The sequence below is a fragment of the Pelobates fuscus genome, chromosome 5 (assembly GCF_036172605.1).
Source record: "Pelobates fuscus isolate aPelFus1 chromosome 5, aPelFus1.pri, whole genome shotgun sequence".
Lineage (NCBI taxonomy): Eukaryota > Metazoa > Chordata > Amphibia > Anura > Pelobatidae > Pelobates > Pelobates fuscus.
Window position 1 is genome coordinate 664,923 of NC_086321.1, and position 23,702 is coordinate 688,624.

The 23,702-nt window shown below is 44.9% G+C and overlaps 1 protein-coding gene across 1 annotated transcript in view; it reads right to left on the reverse strand.

The window, feature by feature from the left end:
* Positions 1–23,702, reverse strand: part of LOC134610515 (myosin-IIIb-like) — a 301,018-nt gene that overhangs the window by 20,410 nt on the left and 256,906 nt on the right. The window contains exons 20-26 of the mRNA XM_063453481.1: positions 18,906–18,953; positions 17,584–17,631; positions 17,407–17,498; positions 13,964–14,083; positions 13,749–13,870; positions 12,056–12,243; positions 11,204–11,293 (exon numbers count right to left, since the gene is read on the reverse strand). Of these exons, the coding sequence (XP_063309551.1) occupies positions 11,204–11,293; positions 12,056–12,243; positions 13,749–13,870; positions 13,964–14,083; positions 17,407–17,498; positions 17,584–17,631; positions 18,906–18,953 (708 nt within the window). The remainder of the gene's footprint in view (positions 1–11,203; positions 11,294–12,055; positions 12,244–13,748; positions 13,871–13,963; positions 14,084–17,406; positions 17,499–17,583; positions 17,632–18,905; positions 18,954–23,702) is intronic.

A 23,702-nucleotide genomic window follows, 5' to 3' on the forward strand; every position in this document is an offset into this window, starting at 1 on the left:
TGGGAAAGTATTGTGGCTGTGTGTACGAAAATGATACATGTCTGTCTGCTGTTACAGTCTTCCATCTGGTCCCCTAGGGGAGTGTCCACCAGGTGGGAGACCTGCATAAATACAGGGGCAGGTAGCCCTCAATAAACAGACCACTGCTTGACCCTCAACACGGAGCCTTGTCTCGTTCTTGGGGGGATTCACTGTATGCTGCTGGAAGATTGATTGCTAGGAGTGTAAGCTGATGTCTGCTTTTCCTGTTCGTCTGCTAGCAGCTATTCGTGAGGTTCCAGTTCGGGAGTTTGGAGTGCTACCTTATTCCCTTGTATGCAGTTCGGGAGTTTGGTGCATTCACCTATATCCAATTCGTGAGTTTTGGTGCTTTTACAGTAGCTGTGCCTTTTTGTGAAAAGGGGATTATCGCCTAAACGGATTTTTCCCCTTTTATGCTGAAACGGTCCGTAACACCCAGCTTGTTGCAAAATGTTTTTTTTGCCTTCTTTTGGATCAACAGCAAAAAACAAATAGGAGGAAGGCTGAACTCGATGGACGCAAGTCTCGTTTCAGCTATGTAACTATGAATGCTCCCCCAGTCGGTAGTTCCCATCTCCCAAACGTTGTTTGAATAGCTGGTTGGGAAGTGGGATGGGCAGCGGTATAATCTCTGCCGGAGTTCGTACGAGTGCATAGCCGAAAAGAGTTCCAGGCAATCGACGACCAATTACCACTGTCCACGTTTGGGAGACAAAATGGCAGCCATTCTTATGTCAACCATGTGTATTCGGTTACACGAAATGGCGGCCACCCAGGGGAAGCATTCATTAATAATTTCCCTTGCGGTCTCACACTTATGTTCACTGATGTGAAGGTTCACTGCTGGGTTCTGTAGCGGACCGTGGGTAACCCGACCCGTTACCTCCACTAATTCCATTCCTTCAGCTGGTCAGGAACCATTTAAATAACAAAGAGACCCATTCCACACTCTGCTTTTATGCATATCCCCATGCAAGGGATTTACCACACACATATACAGGGTCACATCCCACTCCCTGGGGTCCCAGCGCAGGAAGGGGACTCTGTTCCCTTTGTCCCCAAAGCCCGCCACTAAAAACACAGGGTTTCCCACCCCAGAGGGTCTTCTTCACAGGAGCCTCTGTGCCTGGGAGTCCAGGTTTGGGAAAAAGGGACCATCCATTTGTCTCCTAGGCACAGAAAAGCCCGCCCACAGGAAAAGAGCTGGTCTCTTTGTCCCTCAAGCTCAGGAAAGCCGGCTAAACTCGCCAGAGCCCCAAATGTACGCACACCAATCTCTGGGACCCTCACAACGGTCCTTTCATCGACTAGCCCCAGTTCACGAGGTCCCAGTGTGAAACCCAGACAAGGCAAGCATGTCCTTTCGGGGTATGAATGCTTCCCCTGGCTGGCGTTAGTCTATACGAATGGCAGCCACCCAGGGGAGCACTCATGAATTACTTCCCTTGCGGTTTTACACTTATGTTGCGAGTGCGAATGTTCTGATTAATTGGTGTGAACGTTCTAATCTGGCACTGGGGAGGTCCTTGTTCAGGAGACGAACGAGTCAGGAAACATCCACGAATGCTCCCCTGGCGGCGGCCACCCAGTAGAACACTCATCAATTGTTTCCCTTGCGTTTTTGACACTTATGTTGCAAAGTGTGAACATTCTAACCTAACATTCTAAATGAGGTATCTGGGAGGTGAATTAATTACTTTCAGGGAAGCATTCCTGAACGGGGAGCGGGAACAATGAACAAAATTGCAGGGGAAACACATGTAAAAGAGAAGGGAGATTCACGAACAGGTGGCTATTCCGCCACAGGTTCGGGGTAAAATAACACCTAAACATATAAAAAGTAAAACAGTCTAAAGAAGCAGTATGTTCCACAACAGTGACCAAAACACAAGATGAATCTGGGGACCCAAATATAGACCTCCAATCGGTCTGTGCCTGAGTTAGTCGGGTAACATGTCCCAAAAAGGCCATCCATCCTGGCAGACTTCTCAACAAAGTTCCACATAGTTTGTAAGTTTGTCCCTGTCGGGCACATGGAGCCCTCGTAGAGAAACATTCCATGGATGTCTGGTCTGAGCCGGCTTCCCAGACTGGGCTTCCTGGTCCCCTAATAAGCAAGGGGGATCTGCCATGCCCCCTTCCCAAACTCAAATCTATCCCCATATGACTCCACTCTCAGGGGTCTACCGTGACACCCACACACCCGAATAGCAAATCTGGAACCCTGTGTCTTTAGTCCAGGATAGTTTCCGGTATATTTCTCCCCCTTCGGAAAGATACCAATACAGGGGAGTTCACTCCGAAGTTAGTCAGTATATCTAGCCCACCAAGGCCATCACCAAATCGGTACCCAACACAAATTACCGATGCAAGAGGAGCACTCACCCAGCTGACCTCTGCATCTACTGAAGCATATACCTGCCGCTGGTGATGTGTGTCCACTGTCCTGTCTCAATGTATCTCTCTAAGTCGTTGGAGGGAAGGCAGGCAGGGCCCCCTCTGACATTGGGTTGAGGATCGAAGCTCACTGTCCAGCCTCCCCAAAGACCACAGGTAGAGACCATCGTCCCATCCACCTATACTGGATAGAGATCCCCCAGTGCTTGTGGAAAAGGGCTGAGGTTAGCGGTGCTTTGCCCGGGTATCCACTCTTCCTCAGGGCCAGCTATATCTCATTCCTCAGGCTCGTGGGCTACCAGTGGGTTTGGGCAGAGGCAAGTGGCACTCTGTCCAGATGCCAGCGCTTCAGCTGGGGCGGTGGTGTACTCCACCATCACCAAAAGGCTGTCCTCCTCACTCTCAATTTACAGCGTTGCTGCAATTTGGGGGCAAAGGCCAGTGGTCCTTTGTCCCGATGCCAGCTCTTCTGCTGGGGTTACACTTTGCTGCTGGGTAGGAAGACCGACCATCTCCTTTCCCTGAATCGCACTTTGCCGCTGGGGAGAGAGACTGACTGTCTCCTCTCCCTGTAACTCACACCACCGCTGGGGACATACACCGACTACCTCTTGTCAAGGAATACCCCGTCAGCTCCTTTTGGCTGTTTGGATTTGTGCTGTTGGTTATTTAGTCTAGTTTGTTTGGATCCCGAACCGAGACCACGCGAGAAACCAATTACAACATGGAACTTTATGTATCTTGTACGAAAACCGCAAACAAAATATAATAGAATGCTCCACTGGGTGCCATCTCGTACATCCGAACGCATGTGGTTGGGACAATGGATGGCGGCCGTCTTGTCTCCTGAATGCTGGCAGCGGGACGAGGTAGTCAAGTGCCTGGAACTCATTTCAGCCAGGCACTCCCACGAACACCGGTCACCATGGACCTACGGCCCGTTCCAGTTCACCTAGACGAATACGTTCGGGAGTTACAGAATACCGAATACAGGGAGCATTCTACACAACCCAGCTTTCCTCTACCCCACGAATCTTGTTCCTGATCCTGCTTTGCTCTCTGGGAGGAAGAGACGTTCCCTCATTGGAACCAAGTGCCTTGTCGTAGGTCCAGGGTGGATAGGAGACGGCGAGACCCCAACCAAGCAGCAGCGGTTCGTGGGGTCTGCAGTACAAATGGTGTCTACGGTGCTGATGGTCCTTGGTGAGCGCTAGGAGCATTCTTTCTACGGTCCAACCCTCAGCTAGCCTGGGGCAACCGTAACAAATGGGAGTTAGAGTTCAGCAACATATGGAGGGCCAGGACTTAAGGAAGCCTGGTCTACATGGTCCTATGCCGAAAACAGTTCCATGAAATCCGTGCTAACGGTCGGTCAAGTTTGGTAGTTTAAAAACAAACTACCGAACAGAATTCATAGTTCTACCCTGGAGCTTGTTCACCTTTCCACCAAACAGTGCCCTTATGAGTCATATAGAACCGAACGCAGGCGATGATGGAAGTCCAGCGGTGTTCAGGAGTTTCTGTGTCAGATTTTAGTTCCAGAAGATTGATGCCCAAACACCGCTGCCTTTGTTCGTGGGCATAAGATGGCTGCCACCTCGTGGTCGTTCCTACGAAATGCGTCCACCCAGACGAACAATTAGAACACTGCGGTGGAACTTGCTACAAAGAGTCAATTGGGCTTAACAAGCTCCCGGGTGGTCTCTGGTTCGTGTGGTTGTTCGGTTCCCGAACAACATTATTATTATTATGATATTTATATAGCGCCATGAAAATCCGCAGCGCTTTACAATGGGTGTATGAACAGACATGTAGTTGTAACCAGACAAGTTGGACACACAGGAACAGAGGGGTTGAGGGCCATGCTCAATGATCTTACATGCTAGAGGGAGTGGGGTAAAATTACACAAAAAAGGTAAGGATAGTATTAGACTAGTGACAGTTGCAGAAGAGTTATCAGTCAGGAGCCATAGTCCCAAATCACACAAACAGAGCCTTTTTCAGTGAATTTTGCATGGCCCATAATGGCAAGCAGGCTCATCCAGGAGCTTGTGGCAAACGACCAGACCCAAGGGCGTTTGTCACAACACACAACTAACCACATACACTGCATGCCTAACTCAGTGAGAACCGCTAAATTACTTAATAACTGCTGAGACATGGCAAATCACGCAAAAAGCAAGAAACACAAACCTAGTCACCCAAACTCCCCATCTTTATTGCAATATCTGCAGCGAGACCATCTTAAAAGGGGTGTGTGACAGACTTCCCTGCCCCTGGATTTTACAGCTCTTTGTTCCATTTGCCTGTTTGTTCGGTGAAATACATCCACTACATATTTCAACTGTGCCCCGTTTGAATACCTAATAATTTACAGACCGACCACACAGGTGTGGAGTGTGCCACTCGTTGACCCCATTAACCTTGCTAACACCTCTGTAACCGCAGCGGTTGGGTGGTCGTCGTTCGTATGTTCGAATCGCGTGATGTCGGCCATCTTGGAACACAAACACAGCCAGCGGTGTTTGGTCATCGAGTGTATGGAACTAAAATCAGACACTCGCTGGCGCGAACACCGCTAAGACTTCCATACGCCAATATGTTCGGCTCTAATTATCCGAACAAAGTGGCATTCGGTAAAAACAGTATTCGAACTACAGATACTCTGGAAATGTATTCACAAACTCTGATTTATATATGTTTAAGGCAGAAGGCCTGTATTTGTGGGAGGAGTTAGCGTTCCTATACAAACGCTACTCCCCCCTTCCTACCTTGCTGTAACGCACGCAGTTCACCTCGCTTCCGTGACAGCTGAACTTCCGGTCTCGGCGTCCTCTCCGTACTACCGCTCCTCCGTTCGGGAGGGCTATTTGCCGTTCAACAATTCGCAATCATGTTGTACGTTTTTCTCTCCCCACTAATTTTTTATGTCAAAGGTGCTTCCCCTACTGCAATTAGTTCAATGTACGTATTGATTCCTGCATCTCCTTAGTCATAAGCCAGTCTCATACTCATCTAATTTGGTTCCCTCAAGTCAACAAACAGAGCTTGCCATTTTTTATTATGTGTGTAATTTAGAAGTAGAAGCTCAGTTTTTAGTTAGTTAGAGGCTGGTTCTCCTTACAAGTTCATATATAGAAACATAAAACATTTGCTTTCCAACTGACCATTATTATGCATACTCTGTAATTGTAAAATGAGTTGTCCTATAATTGTAAGGTTATTACTGTAAGGTTTTTGTCATTCTTGTGCTTTGACTTAAATAGAGACATATTTACCTAGGGGATAAGGAGGATGTTGATGATCTTTTAAATTACTTTATATAGTGCTGCGCTCCATGGAAGGTCCACTTAAGGCAGTCCCGTTACCAAATCCTATCTACACCTTGTTTTTTTTAAACAGCTCAGCACACTTTTTTTTGAGAAACAAAAAACGAACACACATGCGAATGCGCTAACCACCGAACGGGTGTCACATACACACGAACATAATAATACACTTCAATATGTAACTCGCACATAAACAAAATAACTCACGAATCAATAGGCACGCACGCGGTCAAACAAACCAAATTTCATTCACTCAACACAGTAGCCGTATGGGCTTCTCATATACAAATTACTCTCACCTATCAGTTCTAAAAAATCCAAGCATCTCGTTCGGCTAAATCAATGTTCAAAGTCCTATACAAGTTACATGCATCGACACTGCCATCTACTAAAAAAAAAAAAAAAAAGAAAAAAAAAAAAAAAAGGCTAACTACATAAAGCCTGTTAAACACTGTTGTTATAGGGGGTTACACCGGCGCAAGCAGGATATGTATCTATGGCATGTTATGTTGAATTACGTAAGGAAATCTATTAATTACGTTAAAAAAAATAATTAATGTGGTGTTGGCTCTAGTCACAGAGAGAGTGTTAAGTAGTCCTAATGTGGGTCAATAATACGTAATTATGGTCAATCATTCAGAATTTTCTTATGTATACCAAATTACGCTCATATTGGCATTATGTCTTTCTGATTTCTTTTGTACATGGTACATCAGTCTGCAGTACCTGTTCAAGCGGGTGTGCTAGCATCTACCCAAATACGTGATCTGTACCTAATTAATCTGAATTCACATCGCTATTCACTGCCTCTACAAGGCCACGCAACACCATGAGGGGTTATTAACATACGGGGGCTTGATTTCTCGCCTTGCCTCATCAGGCTACGGCTTCACTCGACTACTCGTCATACGTTATCATCAACTCTATATCTCGCAATAAACGTCCTGAACTCCTTTAACACCTTTCATTCCTTCACCATTTTCCCTCCATCAATACTATCACGCTTTAAACACAATAATTTTAAGGATCACCATATAGGGGAATTACTAATGCTAAACAAACGGACACTCGTCACACCTGCTATACCCAGTTCCTTTCCAGTATTCCATCCTATATATTATATCGTGCATTTACTGTTCCATCCGGCTAGGTTGTGTGAATCTTTAACAACATTGTCCATTCTATTAATGTACTATTCTGGTAATTAATTATGTGTATGTAAGTACACAACTGAACTGATAAGCTATATAACTTACCTGCTAAGAAGGGGGAATGTCTATCGTCCGTTCATTTAGTGTGTCCCCCTCTCCCCCTCTCCCCCCCCCGGGTAAGAATGCCCCTACGTTGTCCAACATTATCACTTCATTACATTAAAACATTGTTGTCAGATGATTCAGTCGAATAAGTTTGTCACTTTGCAATCAAACAATCTCCATTACACTTATATGTTGCACTAATTCATATGGAGGTTGCCTATTACTGACTGCTAAAAATCTGTTTACGTTAGTTAATTTACTTGATTGGTGTAATTTAATACTACTAATTAAGAGGAGACAATATATATTTAGAGGCCACCTAAAGGATATAATTTCCCTTCTAAAGCAGCACCTTAATTTCAGGTTTCGGACGGCATTCTACCAGTAGACAGTTACTGGTTCTTTATTGTCTCCTGTCTCTATAAGGCACACACATTCGTTCACATTTTTAATCAACTGCCTCAACAAGGCCATGCATTTACACAATGGGGTATTAGAGCACGGGGGCTTGATTCCCGCCTTGCCTCAACAGGCCACGGCTCTACTCATCAACACGTCGTACGTTTATTTAAACTCACTATCTCTAAACAATCATCCTGTTTCTAACAAACCTTGCTCATTTCACCTTCCACTTTCCGCCACGTACTATCATGCTTTCATGGCACAACGCCTTCCTAAATCTCCTTGCAGGGATATATAGTAGCTACCAGAGGAATTTTCAGCACCCTCAGGACCTAAGTATACAATACTGTCAGCTATGTCTCTAAGAACTACACGGTACTAAACGTAATTTCTATCTCTCCTCTCTCTCCACCACAGCTCCTTTCCTCTTCTGTCTTCTTCCTTTTTCTCTTTTTTCTGACATAGGGGCCTCAAGGTTGCTTTCACAATCACGACTCGATACGCCAATACGTTACATTACCCCCTCATCAAGCCCCCGTCTAGGGTCAGAGAACTGGCTATTTAGGGTTAGGAGCTGGCCTGTACAAGGCAGCTGGTCCCGCAAGGCCAACCCCCCAATCTCAATACGGAGATTCGCCCCTCGGCCCAAATCATAGTTAGAGCCTCGCATTCACCCTCGAGCCCCACGCCCCAGTTCTACATTTCTCAGCCGTATTGTTATTAATCAGTTCATTGTTGTGATATTCTTTTTCAGCATGTCCCAAGAAGGCAACATCAGACAAGAACCATCCATACCTAGCGCAACCACTGAGCCGGACACTGAGAATTCTGTGTTGGGGACCAGGTCACAAGGAGAAATCTCAGACATTATAGGAAACCTAAACTCCATTCTGGCTACGCTTCAGTCCTTCAATAATAGACTGTCTAACTTAGAGAGCACCAGCCCGGCTCAGACAGGCCCTCCTCCCATAGGGTCCATAAACACATTTACTCCCACCAACGCGCAGGGTTGGCCCCCCGCTTCACCTTTAACCCCCCCTCACGTTTTGAGTACTCACCAAGTACACTCACTGAGTACTCGCTAATTTGTGTTTATTTTAATACAGGCATATGTAGTTCTACCAACTGCAAATTGCTTCACGTATGCGCCATATGCCTCGGGGCTCATGTCAAAACCATCTGCCCGTATATATTATATCAAAGGTCATGAGTAGAGGGAAATAAGCTTTGTCGTCATGCATGAGTCACATCCGTCCTGCACTTGGTGATTTAATCATTACACATGGGTTCCACGTTGGGTGGGGGGTCACTCCCAGTAGGCACCCTAGATGTTCCATTCTCCTGGCTAGACACGTATCACGTACTGTAAACTACCAGCAATACTCTAATAAACAACTTCTCATCATTGATCTGCCTGCTCCTCATTCAGTCGCAACCTATGCCTTAACTCCCTCATATCATCCGCCTAATTCTCTCACAGGCTTCATGTCATAGGTTCATACCAATTACGGTACCATACAGTCAAGTCTCCTGAGGGTAAGATCGTGTGCAGTCGTGAAGACAAACAAGTCCCTTCAGCAGGGAACTTGAAATTGAAAGACCTGCAATCATTGCCGGGTTCTTGTACGTCACTATGCGCACTCTCTAGCTGGGCAGTTCATTAATTTACTGTTACACTCGTTACCAGATCTGCCTGACAGAGATAGTGCTATTAGATCCTCTGGCAAGGCAGACCTGGTCAGGTGGGGGTAGTCATTAGAACTCGGAATTGGGTTTCTGTGTTCATCCCTCCTGGTTCCGACCAACTCCCAATCTTTTGTACAGATGAAACCACTATCCTGGGTTGCAGCATTTGAGGGATTACTGACTACAAGACACTCGGTCTCGCACCTCACCCAACTGACGATCACCCGAGCATAATCCGCATTTCAACGTCCCCATCCGGTCGGTCGGCTATTGGGGCTCGACAACAAATTATCACCTATAGCGTTATTCGGTTTCACTAAAGATACATACAACAGAGATGTGACATTCTTCCAGTGGAACACAACATCCACAAGCTTACCGTTCAAACTGTAGTCTATTATGCCACATTTTTTGCCACCTTTCATTCAAACCTTCATACAACACTATCGCACTATACCAATCAGACATACAACAACACGTTCTGACAAGCCTTTCAAACCATACCCGTCTTCTTAAATGCATACCATAAGATATCAAGGTATAAATAATTGGTTCATCACTCCACAATAACATACATCCATAGATGGGAATTCCAGGCAGTATCAGACTCCCTAGACAGCATCCGTACCACACAAAACTGGTCTTAAACCTCTGTGCCTTTAACCTTCCAAGGGTTCCGAGGGTAACTTCACGATCACAGCTAATCAGACTGGCAGTTTATGTCTCCTCAAGGAAGATTTAAGAAGGTACAGAAACTACCCCATGTCACGCCAACATCCAAAACAGACAATCAAGACACTTGAGCTACTAAATAATCCCCTAACTACTTCTAAATGCGGTTCTACAACCGTACTCCTTGCATTAGATTAGGTTGGGACCCCGACTCCTATTTAGGACATCCATTCAATAAGTACAACATCCAGTAGCAGTATGCCGGTACACATAATAAATTAGGTTCACTGGAAATCAGCTACGTTATACAGAAACATTCCACAACGGATAAGAGGTAAGGCAAACGAATCTTACGGGATAATTATATTGCAAGAAGTGTGTTTTTCTTGCATTTCCTTTTGCCCTCTTTTACAGGCCTACCCCCTACGTCAGTTCCGGCACACCATGCAGACTTAATTCCAATCACAAGGTATTTCACGATAACGATATTAACCGACCACAAGTTTAAGGCCGAAGGCCTGTATTTGTGGGAGGAGTTAGCGTTCCTATATAAACGCTACTCTGCCCTTCCTACCTTGCCGTAACGCACGCAGTTCACCCCACCCACCTCACCCTCTTATACAATCCATTCGGGGGGCCCTCTTTTACAGGCCTACCCCCTACGTCGGTTCCGGCACACCATGCTGACTTAATTCCAATCACAAGGTATTTCACGATAACGATATTAACCAACCACAAATATATATATATATATATGTGTTTGATATTCCCGAAATAGACTGACTGCACAGCCTAATTTCGAGGATCTATTTTGGGCAGGTGCCTCGAATGCGGTCGGTCTAAACTATAGCCCGGTGGCATTTCGGATACATTCGTGGGATCTGAGTGATTTCGACATATGTTGGGTGCTCAGAGCCAGGCTATCCGTGGATACAATACTTGTCCTGGACCTGAGAGGTAATGGAATTATGTGTGTGCTTATGTTGCTGTCCCCTCTCAGGTCCAGTGGGGAATGCCCCTGGAATGTGTCACTAGAAACCCCTTGCATAAAAGGCCAGCTGTGGCTCCCATGAAACCAGTTCCAGTTTACCCTCAACACAGAGCCTCGTCTCGTGTCTGTAGGGAACAACGATAACAGCTATTTCACAACGTTTTAGGATCATCGCTTCTAGGATCATTGCAGCTCTACTTGGATTGGGGGAAAAGAACATCTCTGGCGGCGAAACCCCTCTTCCCATTGGGGTGTCCGCCACAGGGCGCGTTTGAGTCATGGAATTGCAATTCAAAATGCACATGACATGAGGTGTCTGCAGTGAGTATTTCATGACACTGGGAGGGAGACCGATCACCCAAATCAGACAAAAAGAAAGAGCCACATACACATATTTGGAGACAGGTAAACATTATCATATACTAATCCGTTTTTTATAAGACACAAACTTGTAACTCAGAATATATCCAGCGCGGTTCTGGCTGATCCGAATAAGAAAATCGCCTAAATGCTTCTCAGTCAATAAATTCTCAGCTTCCCTAAATGAAGAGAAAAAATACAAGATACAATTACAACCAGAGCAGATTGTGCTGTAATCTGTACTGTGTAAACAGATATACAGTATATTATCACACCGAGCGTTATACAGAGTGTGCTTATTACATAATTAGAGGGTACGGTGTATTATCACAGAGTTATACAGAGTGTATTCATTATATAATCAGAGGGTACGGTGTATTATCACACAGAGCGTTATACAGAGGGTATTCATTATATAATCAGAGGGTACGGTGTATTATCACACAGAGCGTTATACAGAGGGTATTCATTATATAATCAGAGGGCACAGTGTATTATCACACAGAGCGTTATACAGAGTGTATTCATTATATAATCAGAGGGTACGGTGTATTATCACACAGAGCGTTATACAGAGGGTATTCATTATATAATCAGAGGGTACGGTGTATTATCACACAGAGCGTTATACAGAGTGTATTCATTATATAATCAGAGGGTACGGTGTATTATCACAGAGTTATACAGAGTGTATTCATTATATAATCAGAGGGTACGGTGTATTATCACACAGAGCGTTATACAGAGGGTATTCATTATTTAATCAGAGGGCACGGTGTATTATCACACAGAGCGTTATACAGAGTGTATTCATTATATATTCAGAGGGCGCGGCGTATTATCACACAGAGCGTTATACAGAGTGTATTCATTATATAATCAGAGGGTACGGTGTATTATCACACAGAGCGTCATACAGTAAAGTTTTCTTTGTGTGTTACCTGCGAGATATCATGCCATGCAGCCATGGTGGGTATTCTCCGTCAGTTAGCACCTTCTGGGCTTGCGTGTCTCGGAACCAGAGCAAAGTTTTGCGTCTCTGCATCATCTTCTTCTCTCCGTCCTTTGCCTGTGATGCATTGCGACGAGCCCGAGTAATAGCAGGTTTCGGATTATCAAATGGAGAGAGCTACAAGAAACCAAGTGCGATTTATCAAACTAAAAATGGATCAATATATTTATCCAGACATTATGAGTACCGTATATTATTCTGTTCCCATGTGCAAACCCTCAGCATCATGAAGATTTCTGCTTAAAGAGCATATAGACAATATATGGAAGAGGGCACATTTTTCCTGGTCACATAGTCACATGCCGCGAAAAGCAAAACGATGTCATGACCAAAGGGCACAGCAGTGTCACCTGCTGAACTCGTGTTAAAGACAGTTGACTGTGCCTCGAGATAATTTCTCTCTCTATTCTTCATAATGCAGACCATTTCCCCATCCTTGATGCAAGAGACTATCACTAGATCCCTCCAACATTTTGCAGAACATCTCCTTCCATGTTTTGTAGTCTATTTCTCTCCTTCATTCAATCTGCACACTTTCTACTTGTCTCCAATACCCATTCTGCAAACCATGCTTCCTGCCTTCCTCTGCACACTCGGCAGGTCTTGCCTTCCTCTGCACACTCGGCAGGTCTTGCCTTCCTCTGCACACTCGGCAGGTCTTGCCTTCCTCTGCACACTCGGCAGGTCTTGCCTTCCTCTGCACACTCGGCAGGTCTTGCCTTCCTCTGCACACTCGGCAGGTCTTGCCTTCCTCTGCACACTCGGCAGGTCTTGCCTTCCTCTGCACACTCGGCAGGTCTTGCCTTCCTCTGCACACTCGGCAGGTCTTGCCTTCCTCTGCACACTCGGCAGGTCTTGCCTTCCTCTGCACACTCGGCAGGTCTTGCCTTCCTCTGCACACTCGGCAGGTCTTGCCTTCCTCTGCACACTCGGCAGGTCTTGCCTTCCTCTGCACACTCGGCAGGTCTTGCCTTCCTCTGCACACTCGGCAGGTCTTGCCTTCCTCTGCACACTCGGCAGGTCTTGCCTTCCTCTGCACACTCGGCAGGTCTTGCCTTCCTCTGCACACTCGGCAGGTCTTGCCTTCCTCTGCACACTCGGCAGGTCCTGCCTTCCTCTGCACACTCGGCAGGTTCTGCCTTCCTCTGCACACTCGGCAGGTCCTGCCTTCCTCTGCACACTCGGCAGGTCCTGCCTTCCTCTGCACACTCGGCAGGTCCTGCCTTCCTCTGCACACTCGGCAGGTCCTGCCTTCCTCTGCACACTCGGCAGGTCCTGCCTTCCTCTGCACACTCGGCAGGTCCTGCCTTCCTCTGCACACTCGGCAGGTCCTGCCTTCCTCTGCACACTCGGCAGGTCCTGCCTTCCTCTGCACACTCGGCAGGTCCTGCCTTCCTCTGCACACTCGGCAGGTCCTGCCTTCCTCTGCACACTCGGCAGGTCTTGCCTTCCTCTGCACACTCGGCAAGTCTTGCCTTCCTCCCACACTCGGCAAGTCTTGCCTTCCTCCCACACTCGGCAAGTCTTGCCTTCCTCCCACACTCGGCAAGTCTTGCCTTCCTCCCACACTTGGCAAGCCACCTCTCACTCCACAAATTCTGCAGACATACTTCACAATGTACCTCGATAAGACGGCTCCTTGGACGTGGTACTGGTGGCTCTGTTGAGGTGGCTTCTGACACAGAGCAAGGCTTAGCTGGGGGAGCTCGTTTTCGTGGAATGGGAACTGGACGGTTGGCAGACCCTAAATAGGAGTCAAACATTTAATAAGGAAACAAGCTCATTGGGCTACGTCCTGCAACCAACTGCCACAAACTGATGACAATTAGGTACTTACGGGCTTCCTGTCTCTTGTGTTCGCTCTCAGCCTCCTCCTGAGCGATTTGCTTCTCCTGTTGAAGTTTCAGGTTTTGAAGTAGCTTTCTGTATTTTCTGCGGCAGCACAAAGTCTTGTAACCTAACACGGAAGAGAAGAAAATGGTAAGAACTTGGGGTCACTACATTAATTACAAAGTTAAGCGGTGGATAACTGGAATAAAGATAATTTAGAAAATAAACTTAAGGGAGAAAATAAATAAAATGTTCTTGCATTGAAATGGCTGTGCTGAAATGTGCTGGCTGTTTACACTCATTGCCCAGTAACTGGGTTAATTCTCAGAATTTGGGATTGCTCTCTGAGTCTCCTCTCCTCTGATTTGGATTGCTTCCGAAATACATAATTATCAGCAAGCTCTAAATTGCTTTACCTTTCAGCATAATGTCATTGTCATCTGTCCTAATCAATTGTTTTACTTTCTCATCCTTGACCTCGTCCTGGTGTTCTCTGGTGGATGTACGCATCTCTGGGGCACAGAGCAGTGCATTCTCCAGTGGGTGTACGTATCTCCGGGGCACAGAGCAGTGCATTCTCCAGTGGGTGTACGTATCTCCGGGGCACAGAGCAGTGCATTCTCCAGTGGGTGTACGTATCTCCGGGGCACAGAGCAGTGCATTCTCCAGTGGGTGTACGTATCTCCGGGGCACAGAGCAGTGCATTCTCCAGTGGGTGTACGTATCTCCGGGGCACAGAGCAGTGCATTCTCCAGTGGGTGTACGTATCTCCGGGGCACAGAGCAGTGCATTCTCCAGTGGGTGTACGTATCTCCGGGGCACAGAGCAGTGCATTCTCCTGGTATTCCCTGGTAGATGTACGCATTCTTCCGGACACAGAGCAGTGCATTCTCTTGGTGTTCTCTATTGGATGTACGCATCTCTGGGACACAGACCAATGCATTCTCCTGGTGTTTTGTTGTGGATGTACGCATCTCTGGGGCACAGACCAATGCATTCTCTAGTGGATGTACGCATCTCTGGGACACAGACCAATGCATTCTCTAGTGGATGCACGCATCTCTGGGACACATAGCAGTGCATTCTCCTGGTGTTCTCTAGTGGATGCACGCATCTCTGGGACACAGTCCAGTGCATTCTCCTGGTGTTCTCTAGTGTATGTACGCATCTCTGGGACACAGACCAATGCATTTTCTAGTGGATGTACGCATCTCTGGGACACAGACCAGTGCATTCTCTAGTGCATGTACGCATCTCTGGGACACAGAGCAGTGCATTCTCCTGGTGTTCCCTGGTAAATGTACACATCTCTGGGACACAGTCCAGTGCATTCTCCTGGTGTTCTCTAGTGTATGTACGCATCTCTGGGACACAGACCAATGCATTTTCTAGTGGATGTATGCATCTCTGGTACACAGACCAGTGCATTCTCTAGTGGATGTACGCATCTCTGGGACACAGAGCAGTGCATTCTCCTGGTGTTCCCTGGTAAATGTACACATCTCTGGGACACAGAGCAGTGCATTCTCCTGGTGTTCTCTGGTGGATGTACGCATCTCCGGGACACAGAGCAGTGCATTCTCCTGGTGTTCTCTGGTGGATGTACGTGTCTCTGAGAAACGGAAAAGTGCATTTTTCTGCTCCCAGATTAAGCACAAATTGAAACCAAACTTTTTTAACCTTTATAGAAATTTTAAGAATATGAACAGAAAAGGTAGAGGAATACAGAGCCACATTTATAAAGTACAGATCGACTGAATATAAACAGAGAAAATCCAGGCTGGGTAGAACTGACAATGTTTCTACACAATTATTCGCAACCAGTTTCTCAGGCACCAAAGTTATGGATATGAAATTAGCTCTGAGATTCATTATTCACATGTAATTAAATTAACATTTCTATTTCGTAAAAACATTTTTATTAGATTATTCTCAATATGAAAAAGGTTTTCATTGCGTTGGTACTAAAGGAAGCAAACTATCAGCAATTTCTTGGAACGTGATTTATATGACGTGCAAATATCTATAAGCTTGTTAAATTTTATGTTTTTAACCTTTACTGCTTGGTTCAATTTCTGGAGCTCATTCTATGGCACCTCTTGCATAGGTCAGAGGGTATAGCAAACTGCAGACACTGTGAGAGATGCATTATTAGACACTGGGCAATAGCACATTACTCAAAAAGTGATGCACATTCTAGATTGGCCAGAGATGGATTAGTCAGTACTAGTCTGTGCTCCGCATTCTATACATTCCAGGCTGGCTAATGCTGTGCATTCTATACTGGCCGAAGGTGGACACCCCAGGCTGGCTAGTGATGTGCATTCTATACTGGACAATTAGGGACATTCCAGACTGGCTAGTGCTGTGCATTCTGTACTGGCCAATGGTGGACATTCCGGGATGGCTAGTGCTGTGCATTCTATACTGGCCAATGGTGGACAACCCAGGCTGGCTAGTGCTGTGCATTCTATACTGGCCAATGGTGGATGTGAAGGAATATCCCCATCACTTTCAGCTCTTTTTGTGATTTTGTTTGTGTCTATAGTCATTTAGTTTATTTTGTTCGGTTCCCGAACTGAGACCACAACGGAAACCAATTATAACATGGAACATTATGTATCTGTACGAAAACCGCAAAGGAAATCATTAATAGAATGCTCCACTGGGTGGCCGCCATTTCGTACATGCAAACGCACTTGGCTGGCAGCTGGCAGCGGGACTTGGTAGTCGAGTGCCTGGAACTAATTTTGGCCAGGCACTTATGTATCTGTAGGAAAACCGCAAAGGAAATCATTAATAGAATGCTCCACTGGGTGGCTGCAATTTCGTACATTCTAACGCAGGATGGCTGCCATCTTGTCTCCCGAAAGCTGGCAGCGGGTCTTGGCCATTGAGTGCCTGGAACTAATTTCGGCCAGGTACTCCCACAAACACCATGGACCCACGGCTCGTTCCAGTTCACCTATACGAACAGCGTTCGGGAGTTACAGACTAACTAACATGGGGAGCATTCTACACAAACCAGTTTTCCTCTATCTTTTGTGGTTTTCGTACAAAACCACACGAACGGAGACCGGCTCTTGCCACCATTTCCATGGAACCCGTTTTTCTTGGAAAAGGGTTATCCGTGACGGTGATACCTTGGCAGACCGTCACAGTGGACATTCAAGACTGGCTAGTGCTGTGCATTCTATACTGCCCAATGGTGGACATTCGAGGTTGGCTAGTGCTGTGCGTTCTATACTGCCCAATGGTGGACATTCAAGATTGGCTAGTGTATTCTAGTCTATATGGCCAGTGATTAATTCTACAATACTTGCCTGTCTAGACTGGCCAATCACAGATTATTCTAGGTTGTTTATTAAACGAATATGTAATGCATTATAGCGATATTTCTATCTAAAATGGTGATGGTAATGGCCAAGTGTTCAGATCTTTTTAACTTACACTTTTGGAAAACAACAGCCGCTCGTATCAGCTTTAGTACACAGTGTGTTAATTGGTCCTGGTGCCAGTATTTAAAGAATAGGCGCTTCTTCCTGAACAAAAAGAAAATTAAATGTAAAAAAAACAATTCAAATACAACAATACTTCCCAAAATGAATACCTGAGAAATGTAAATACCCGAATTGGCAGCCAGTCACATGTGTTCTCTGTAGAATCTCCAGACAGCTGGAATCAGTAGACATGGTGAGTGCAACAGAAAGGTCATTCACAGAATATTCTACCAGGAAATGAACTGACTCATAAGCAGAAATTTTTACATTTCCCATAAACTTACAATTATATTAACACTGAGGGATTTCTAAATTATTCTTACATTTAAATGGACATTCTCAGCACAAAAAACACATTAGCTGGTGTATAGATCATGCCCCTGCAGCCATATTCACACCTCCCTTAGCTACAGTTGTTTGGGTGCTTAGGATCCTATTTAAATCAACTACCCCCTTTTTTTGTACAAAGTTCTACCTAGCTGGGTATATGAACTACATCTATACAAAGTGGCTGCATTATGAAGAGCACCCAGTTGGTATTAGAACTCTCATCTACCAGCAACAGAGTGTGAATTCACAATAGCAATGATTAAAAATGGAGCTGGTATCACTCAACACAATCTCATCCCAATAGAGCTCTGATCCAGTTCTCATTTTACCTCATCCCAACGGACATCTGATGGTTTGAGTTTCCATCCTACCTCATCCAAATTTAGTTCTGATCCAGTTCCCATTCTACCTCATTCCAACGGACATCTGATGGTTTGAGTTCCCATTCTACCTCATCCAAATTGAGTTCTGATCCAGTTCCCATTCTACCTCATCCCAACGGACATCTGATGGTTTGAGTTTCCATCCTACCTCATCCAAATTTAGTTCTGATCCAGTTCCCATTCTACCTCATTCCAACGGACATCTGATGGTTTGAGTTCCCATTCTACCTCATCCAAATTGAGTTCTGATCCAGTTCCCATTCTACCTCATCCCAACGGACATCTGATGGTTTGAGTTTCCATCCTACCTCATCCAAATTGAGTTCTGATCCAGTTCCCATTCTACCTCATTCCAACGGACATCTGATGGTTTGAGTTTCCATCCTACCTCATCCAAATTGAGTTCTGATCCAGTTCCCATTCTACCTCATCCCAACGGACATCTGATGGTTTGAGTTTCCATCCTACCTCATCCAAATTGAGTTCTGATCCAGTTCCCATTCTACCTCATTCCAACGGACATCTGATGGTTTGAGTTTCCATCCTACCTCATCCGAATGGACCTCTGATAGTACTACCTCATCCAAATGGAGCTCTGATCCAGTTCCCATATTACCTCATCCCAGACATCTGATGGTTTGAGTTCCCATTCTACCTCTCCATGGGCCACATTACCCTGTAAATTACTTTCCCAGTTTGAGAGGAATACTTACGTGAAAGTACTGCTTTTACTTACCTCTCTTTGCTCAAATCCACATTAGGTCTCAAAAGAAGAATTCCAAACCTTTAAGAGCAGTAAAGAATGAATATTACATATATTTTTTTTTTGTTACAAAATACAAAAATAAAAATTCATAGTTTGAGATAGAGAAATTGATAAAGCAGTAGATGAGGATCTGGCCAGTAAGCTTAAAGTGGATTTGTAATAAGTAGTGTAATAGGCGCTTAAGCAATAGGCACAGTATTCTAAAAAATGACAAGCTGCTACCACCTATGTGATTACATTCAAAAAGATGGTCGTGAGAGATATTGGGTCCATTAAAAAGGTTAATAAATATGAATATAATGTAAGCTATAAAGAAAAAGAAGCCCTGAAAATGTTCAAATAATACCACACCCTTGTTATTAAACCAGCTGACAAAGGGGGGGGGGGGGGGGGGGGGGCATTGTATTGATGTAGAGCAAGGACATCATCATGGAAGCCTTAAGAATCTTGAATGGTGAAACAACTTACAAAATATTGGTAAAAGATCCAACTAGCAAAACTAAACTCAATTACAATAAATTCATAGACAAAGGAAAATCACTAGGGATACTAAATAAAAAAAGAATGAATTTCTGAATGTAGAACACCCTAAATTCCCTTTGTTTTTTCACATCCCCAAAATTCATAAGAATAAAGATAAACCCCCAGGCAGGCCGATAGTGTAGGGTATTGGATCTACAGTGCCTTGCAAAAGTATTCGCCTCCCCCCCCCCCCCTTGACTTTTTACCTAGAAAACTATTTTTTTAGAAATAGAAAACAGAAAATTGGCATGTGCGTATGTATTCACCCCCTTTGTTATGAAGACCATAAAAAGCTCTGGTGCAACCAATTACCTTCAGAAGTCACATAATCAGGGAAATGATATCCACCTGTGTGCGATCTAAGTGTCACATGATCTGTCATTACATATACACACCTTTTTGGAAAGGCCCCAGAGGCTGCAACACCAACCAAACACTGCCATGAAGACCAAGGAACTCTCCAAACAAGTAAGGTACAAGTAAGGGCTAGGTTATAAAAAAAATATCCAAATCTTTGATGATCCCCAGGAGCACCATCAAATCTATCATAACCAAATGGAAAGAACATGGCACAACAGAAAACTGCCAAGAGATGGCTGCCCACCAAAACTCACGGACCGGGCAAGGAGGGCATTAATCAGAGAGGCAGCAAAGAGACCTAAGGTAACCCTGGAACAGCAGAGACTGGAATATCTGTTCATAGGATGACAATAAGCCGTACGCTCCATAGAGTTGAACTTTATGGCAAAGTGGCCAGAAGAAAGCCATTACTTTCAGCAAAAAACGGCACGTTTTGAGTTTGCGAAAAGGCATGTGGGAGACTCCCAAAATGTATGGAGGAAGGTGCTCTGGTCTGATGAGACTAAAATTTTACCTTTTGGCCATCAAAGAAAACACTATGTCTGGCGTAAACCCAACACATCACATCACCCAAAGAACACCATCCCCACAGTGAAACATGGTGGTGGCAGCATCATGCTGTGGGGATGTTTTTCAGCAGCCGGGACTGAGAAACTGGTCAGAGTTGAGGGAAAGATGGATGGTGCCAAATACAGGGATATTCTTGAGCAAAACCTGTAGCACTCTGTGCATGATTTGAGGCTAGGACGGAGGTTCACCTTCCAGCAGGACAATGACCCCAAACACACTGCTAAAGCAACACTTGAGTGGTTTAAGGGGAAACATGTAAATGTGTTGGAATGGCCTAGTCAAAGCCCAGACCTCAATCCAATAGAAAATCTGTGGTCAGGCTTAGATTGCTGTTCACAAGCGCAAACTATTCAACTTGAAGGAGCTGGAGTAGTTTTGCAAGGAGGAATGGGCAACAATCCCAGTGGTAAGATGTGGCAAGCTCATCCACTTATCCAAAGCCACTTGGAGCTGTGATTGCCGCAAAAGGTGGCTCTACAAAGTATTGACTTTAGGGGGCTGAATAGTTATGCACATTGATTTTTTCAGTTATTTTGTCGTATTTGTTGTTTGCTTCACAATAAAAAAAAAATCTTTAAAGTTGTGGGCATGTTCTGTAAATTAAATGATGCAAATCCTCAAACAATCCATCTTAATTCCAGGTTGTGAGGCAACAAAACACAAAAAAAAGGCCAATGGGGTGAATACTTTTGCAAGGCACTGTATATCCAGCAAACTCTCACAATATGTAGACCATCACTTACAATATATAGTACAGCACTGCCCAAGCTATCTTAAAGATACTTTAAGCATCCTACAGGTTTTAAAAGACATATCTTGGAAGGAAGGTTTATTTCTAGTTACGGCTGATGTTGGCTCATTATACACAGTCATCTCGCATGAAAGAGGGTGTGCAGCCACCAGATACTTTTTAGAAACATCGGACAAATTTCCTCAAGCACAGACAGATTTTATAATCAAAGGGATACAATGGATTCTACATAATAATTATTTTTGGTTTCATAACCATTTTTATCTGCAGATCTGTGGCACGACGATGGGCATGAGGTTCCCCCTAGCTATGCCAACCTCTTCATGTCTAAATGGGAACAAGAATTAATTTATGAAGAAGGCAGGCTGGTGGACGGCCTCGTGACCTATCACCGTTACATAGACGATTTATTTGGAGGGGTATGGAAGCCTCCTTCACTTCTTTTTAAACCAAGCAAAATTTTAACGATTGGGGTATTAAACTTACTACGGATTTTCGTAAAGAAAAAGTAATTTTTTTAGATTTAAGCATTTATATAGAGAATAGCACTTTAAAAACTAGCACCTTCTTCAAGATGGTGGACGTAAACGGTTGCATCCAACACGATGTTGTCATTTCTCATCGTGGCTTTAAAATGCTCCAAAGGCTCAACTCTTACCAGTGAGAAGAAATTGCTCAGATTCAATAATGTTTGAAGAACAAGCTAAAAAAATCATGAATGACTTTAAAGAGAAAGGAAAATAAAACCTAACTTTTAAATGATGCTATGCAAACGTAAGAGAAGAAGACAGAGACCATAATTAGATATAAGAATGGGAACACAACAGAGAGGAATAATGAGATAAGTTTTATCTGTGATTTCAATTGTTTAAATCAACATATAGAAAAGATCCTCTCAAAATATTGGCCCATCCTTAAAAATGACGAATTATTAGACACTATTCTTCCAGGCAAACCAGTCCTCGTTTATAGAGGGGTTCCAAATCTAAGAAGCACTTAAGTCCGAAACCACAAATGAGAATTTCCTTACAGAACCTAAGGGATTCTATGGCTGCGGATCTTGTGGCGCCTGTAAAAGTACTTTAACCCCTTAAGGACCAAACTTCTGGAATAAAAGGGAATCATGTCATGTGTCCTTAAGGGGTTAAACACTAAACAAAAAAATCTCTAATTTCAGCCATCCACAGAATCCATTGAGAATTTTTATATAAAAGCGCATTACATGCTACTCCAAGAAAGTTATTTACAGGATAGAATAAAAGGGAATTAAGGTTAGAAGATTATGGATTTCACGGTGCTCCAATCACCAAATGTGAGTCACTTATCCACATACAATTAATACAATATATCAACAGAGGTGAAAGGTGAGAGCACTCAATACAAATTTACCCTTATTAGCACATAAAAAACAGCCTCCTCGCAAATCTGAAAGCAAGAATAAAGTGCATATAGGGTAATAACGTAACAGGTAAATTGGTGTATAATCTGTAACTGGTCCAACTCACATGGTCTGGAGCCACTTATACAAGCTGGCTCAGACTAACAGCATATATCCTCAGTATCTGGATGTTGGTGCTTCTGTCAGGATCGGGACAGGGATCCAACACGCAGAGTACAAACAGGTACAGGATACGTATACCGGACCTTAGAATGGCCGGACTAACGTACGGAGAATATAGAGAATGGTCAGAGACAAGCCGAGGTCGAGGGAACGAGAGGACAGGTAAGCGAGGAACAAGCCGGGTCAAGGATAACAGAGGTAAACAGAGTAAGTCAAATAAGCCGGGTCGGAACCAAAGGGATAACAGAAAATACCAGAGCACTGTGTGACTAGGCAGGCTAGAACCACGACAGGGCAATGAGCAAATGAGAGAAGCACTGTTAAATACCCTGGCTCAGAAGGGTAGACACGCCTCCGACGAGTCCTGATTAGTCTCCAAACAATTGAGTGACAGGTCGTTCCGGGTTGGCGTCATGCCGTCGACTTCCGGACGTCATGCTACAAAAGGAAGTGACTCCCTCGCGGCCGGCGTTTATGTGACCGGGTGGACCGCGAGGAACAGGGGAAACAGACCGTCCGGATGGATAGACGTCTAAGTCTCTACCTCTCCCAGAGGTAAAGACTTCAGGTACCCTGACAGTACCCCCCCTCTCAGATACGCCCACCGGGCGGAATGAACCGGGACGAGATGGGAAGCGGAAGTGAAACGCCCTGCGGAGACGAGGAGCATGAACGTCCTCTTGAGGCACTCAACTCCTCTCCTCAGGACCATATCCCTTCCAATCGACCAGATATTGTACTCTCCCCCGGGAGATTCGAGAATCGATGATAGCGTTAACCTCATACTCCTCCTGACCCTCCACCTGAACAGGACGAGGGGAGGAGATCGTGGAGGAAAATCTGTTACAGACTAGTGGTTTCAGCAATGAAACATGAAATGAGTTAGGGATGCGTAAGGCAGATGGAAGAGCTAGACGATACGCAACTGGGTTAATTCGAGTCAGCACCCTGTAAGGTCCAATATAACGAGGAGCGAACTTCATGGAAGGCACTTTTAAACGAA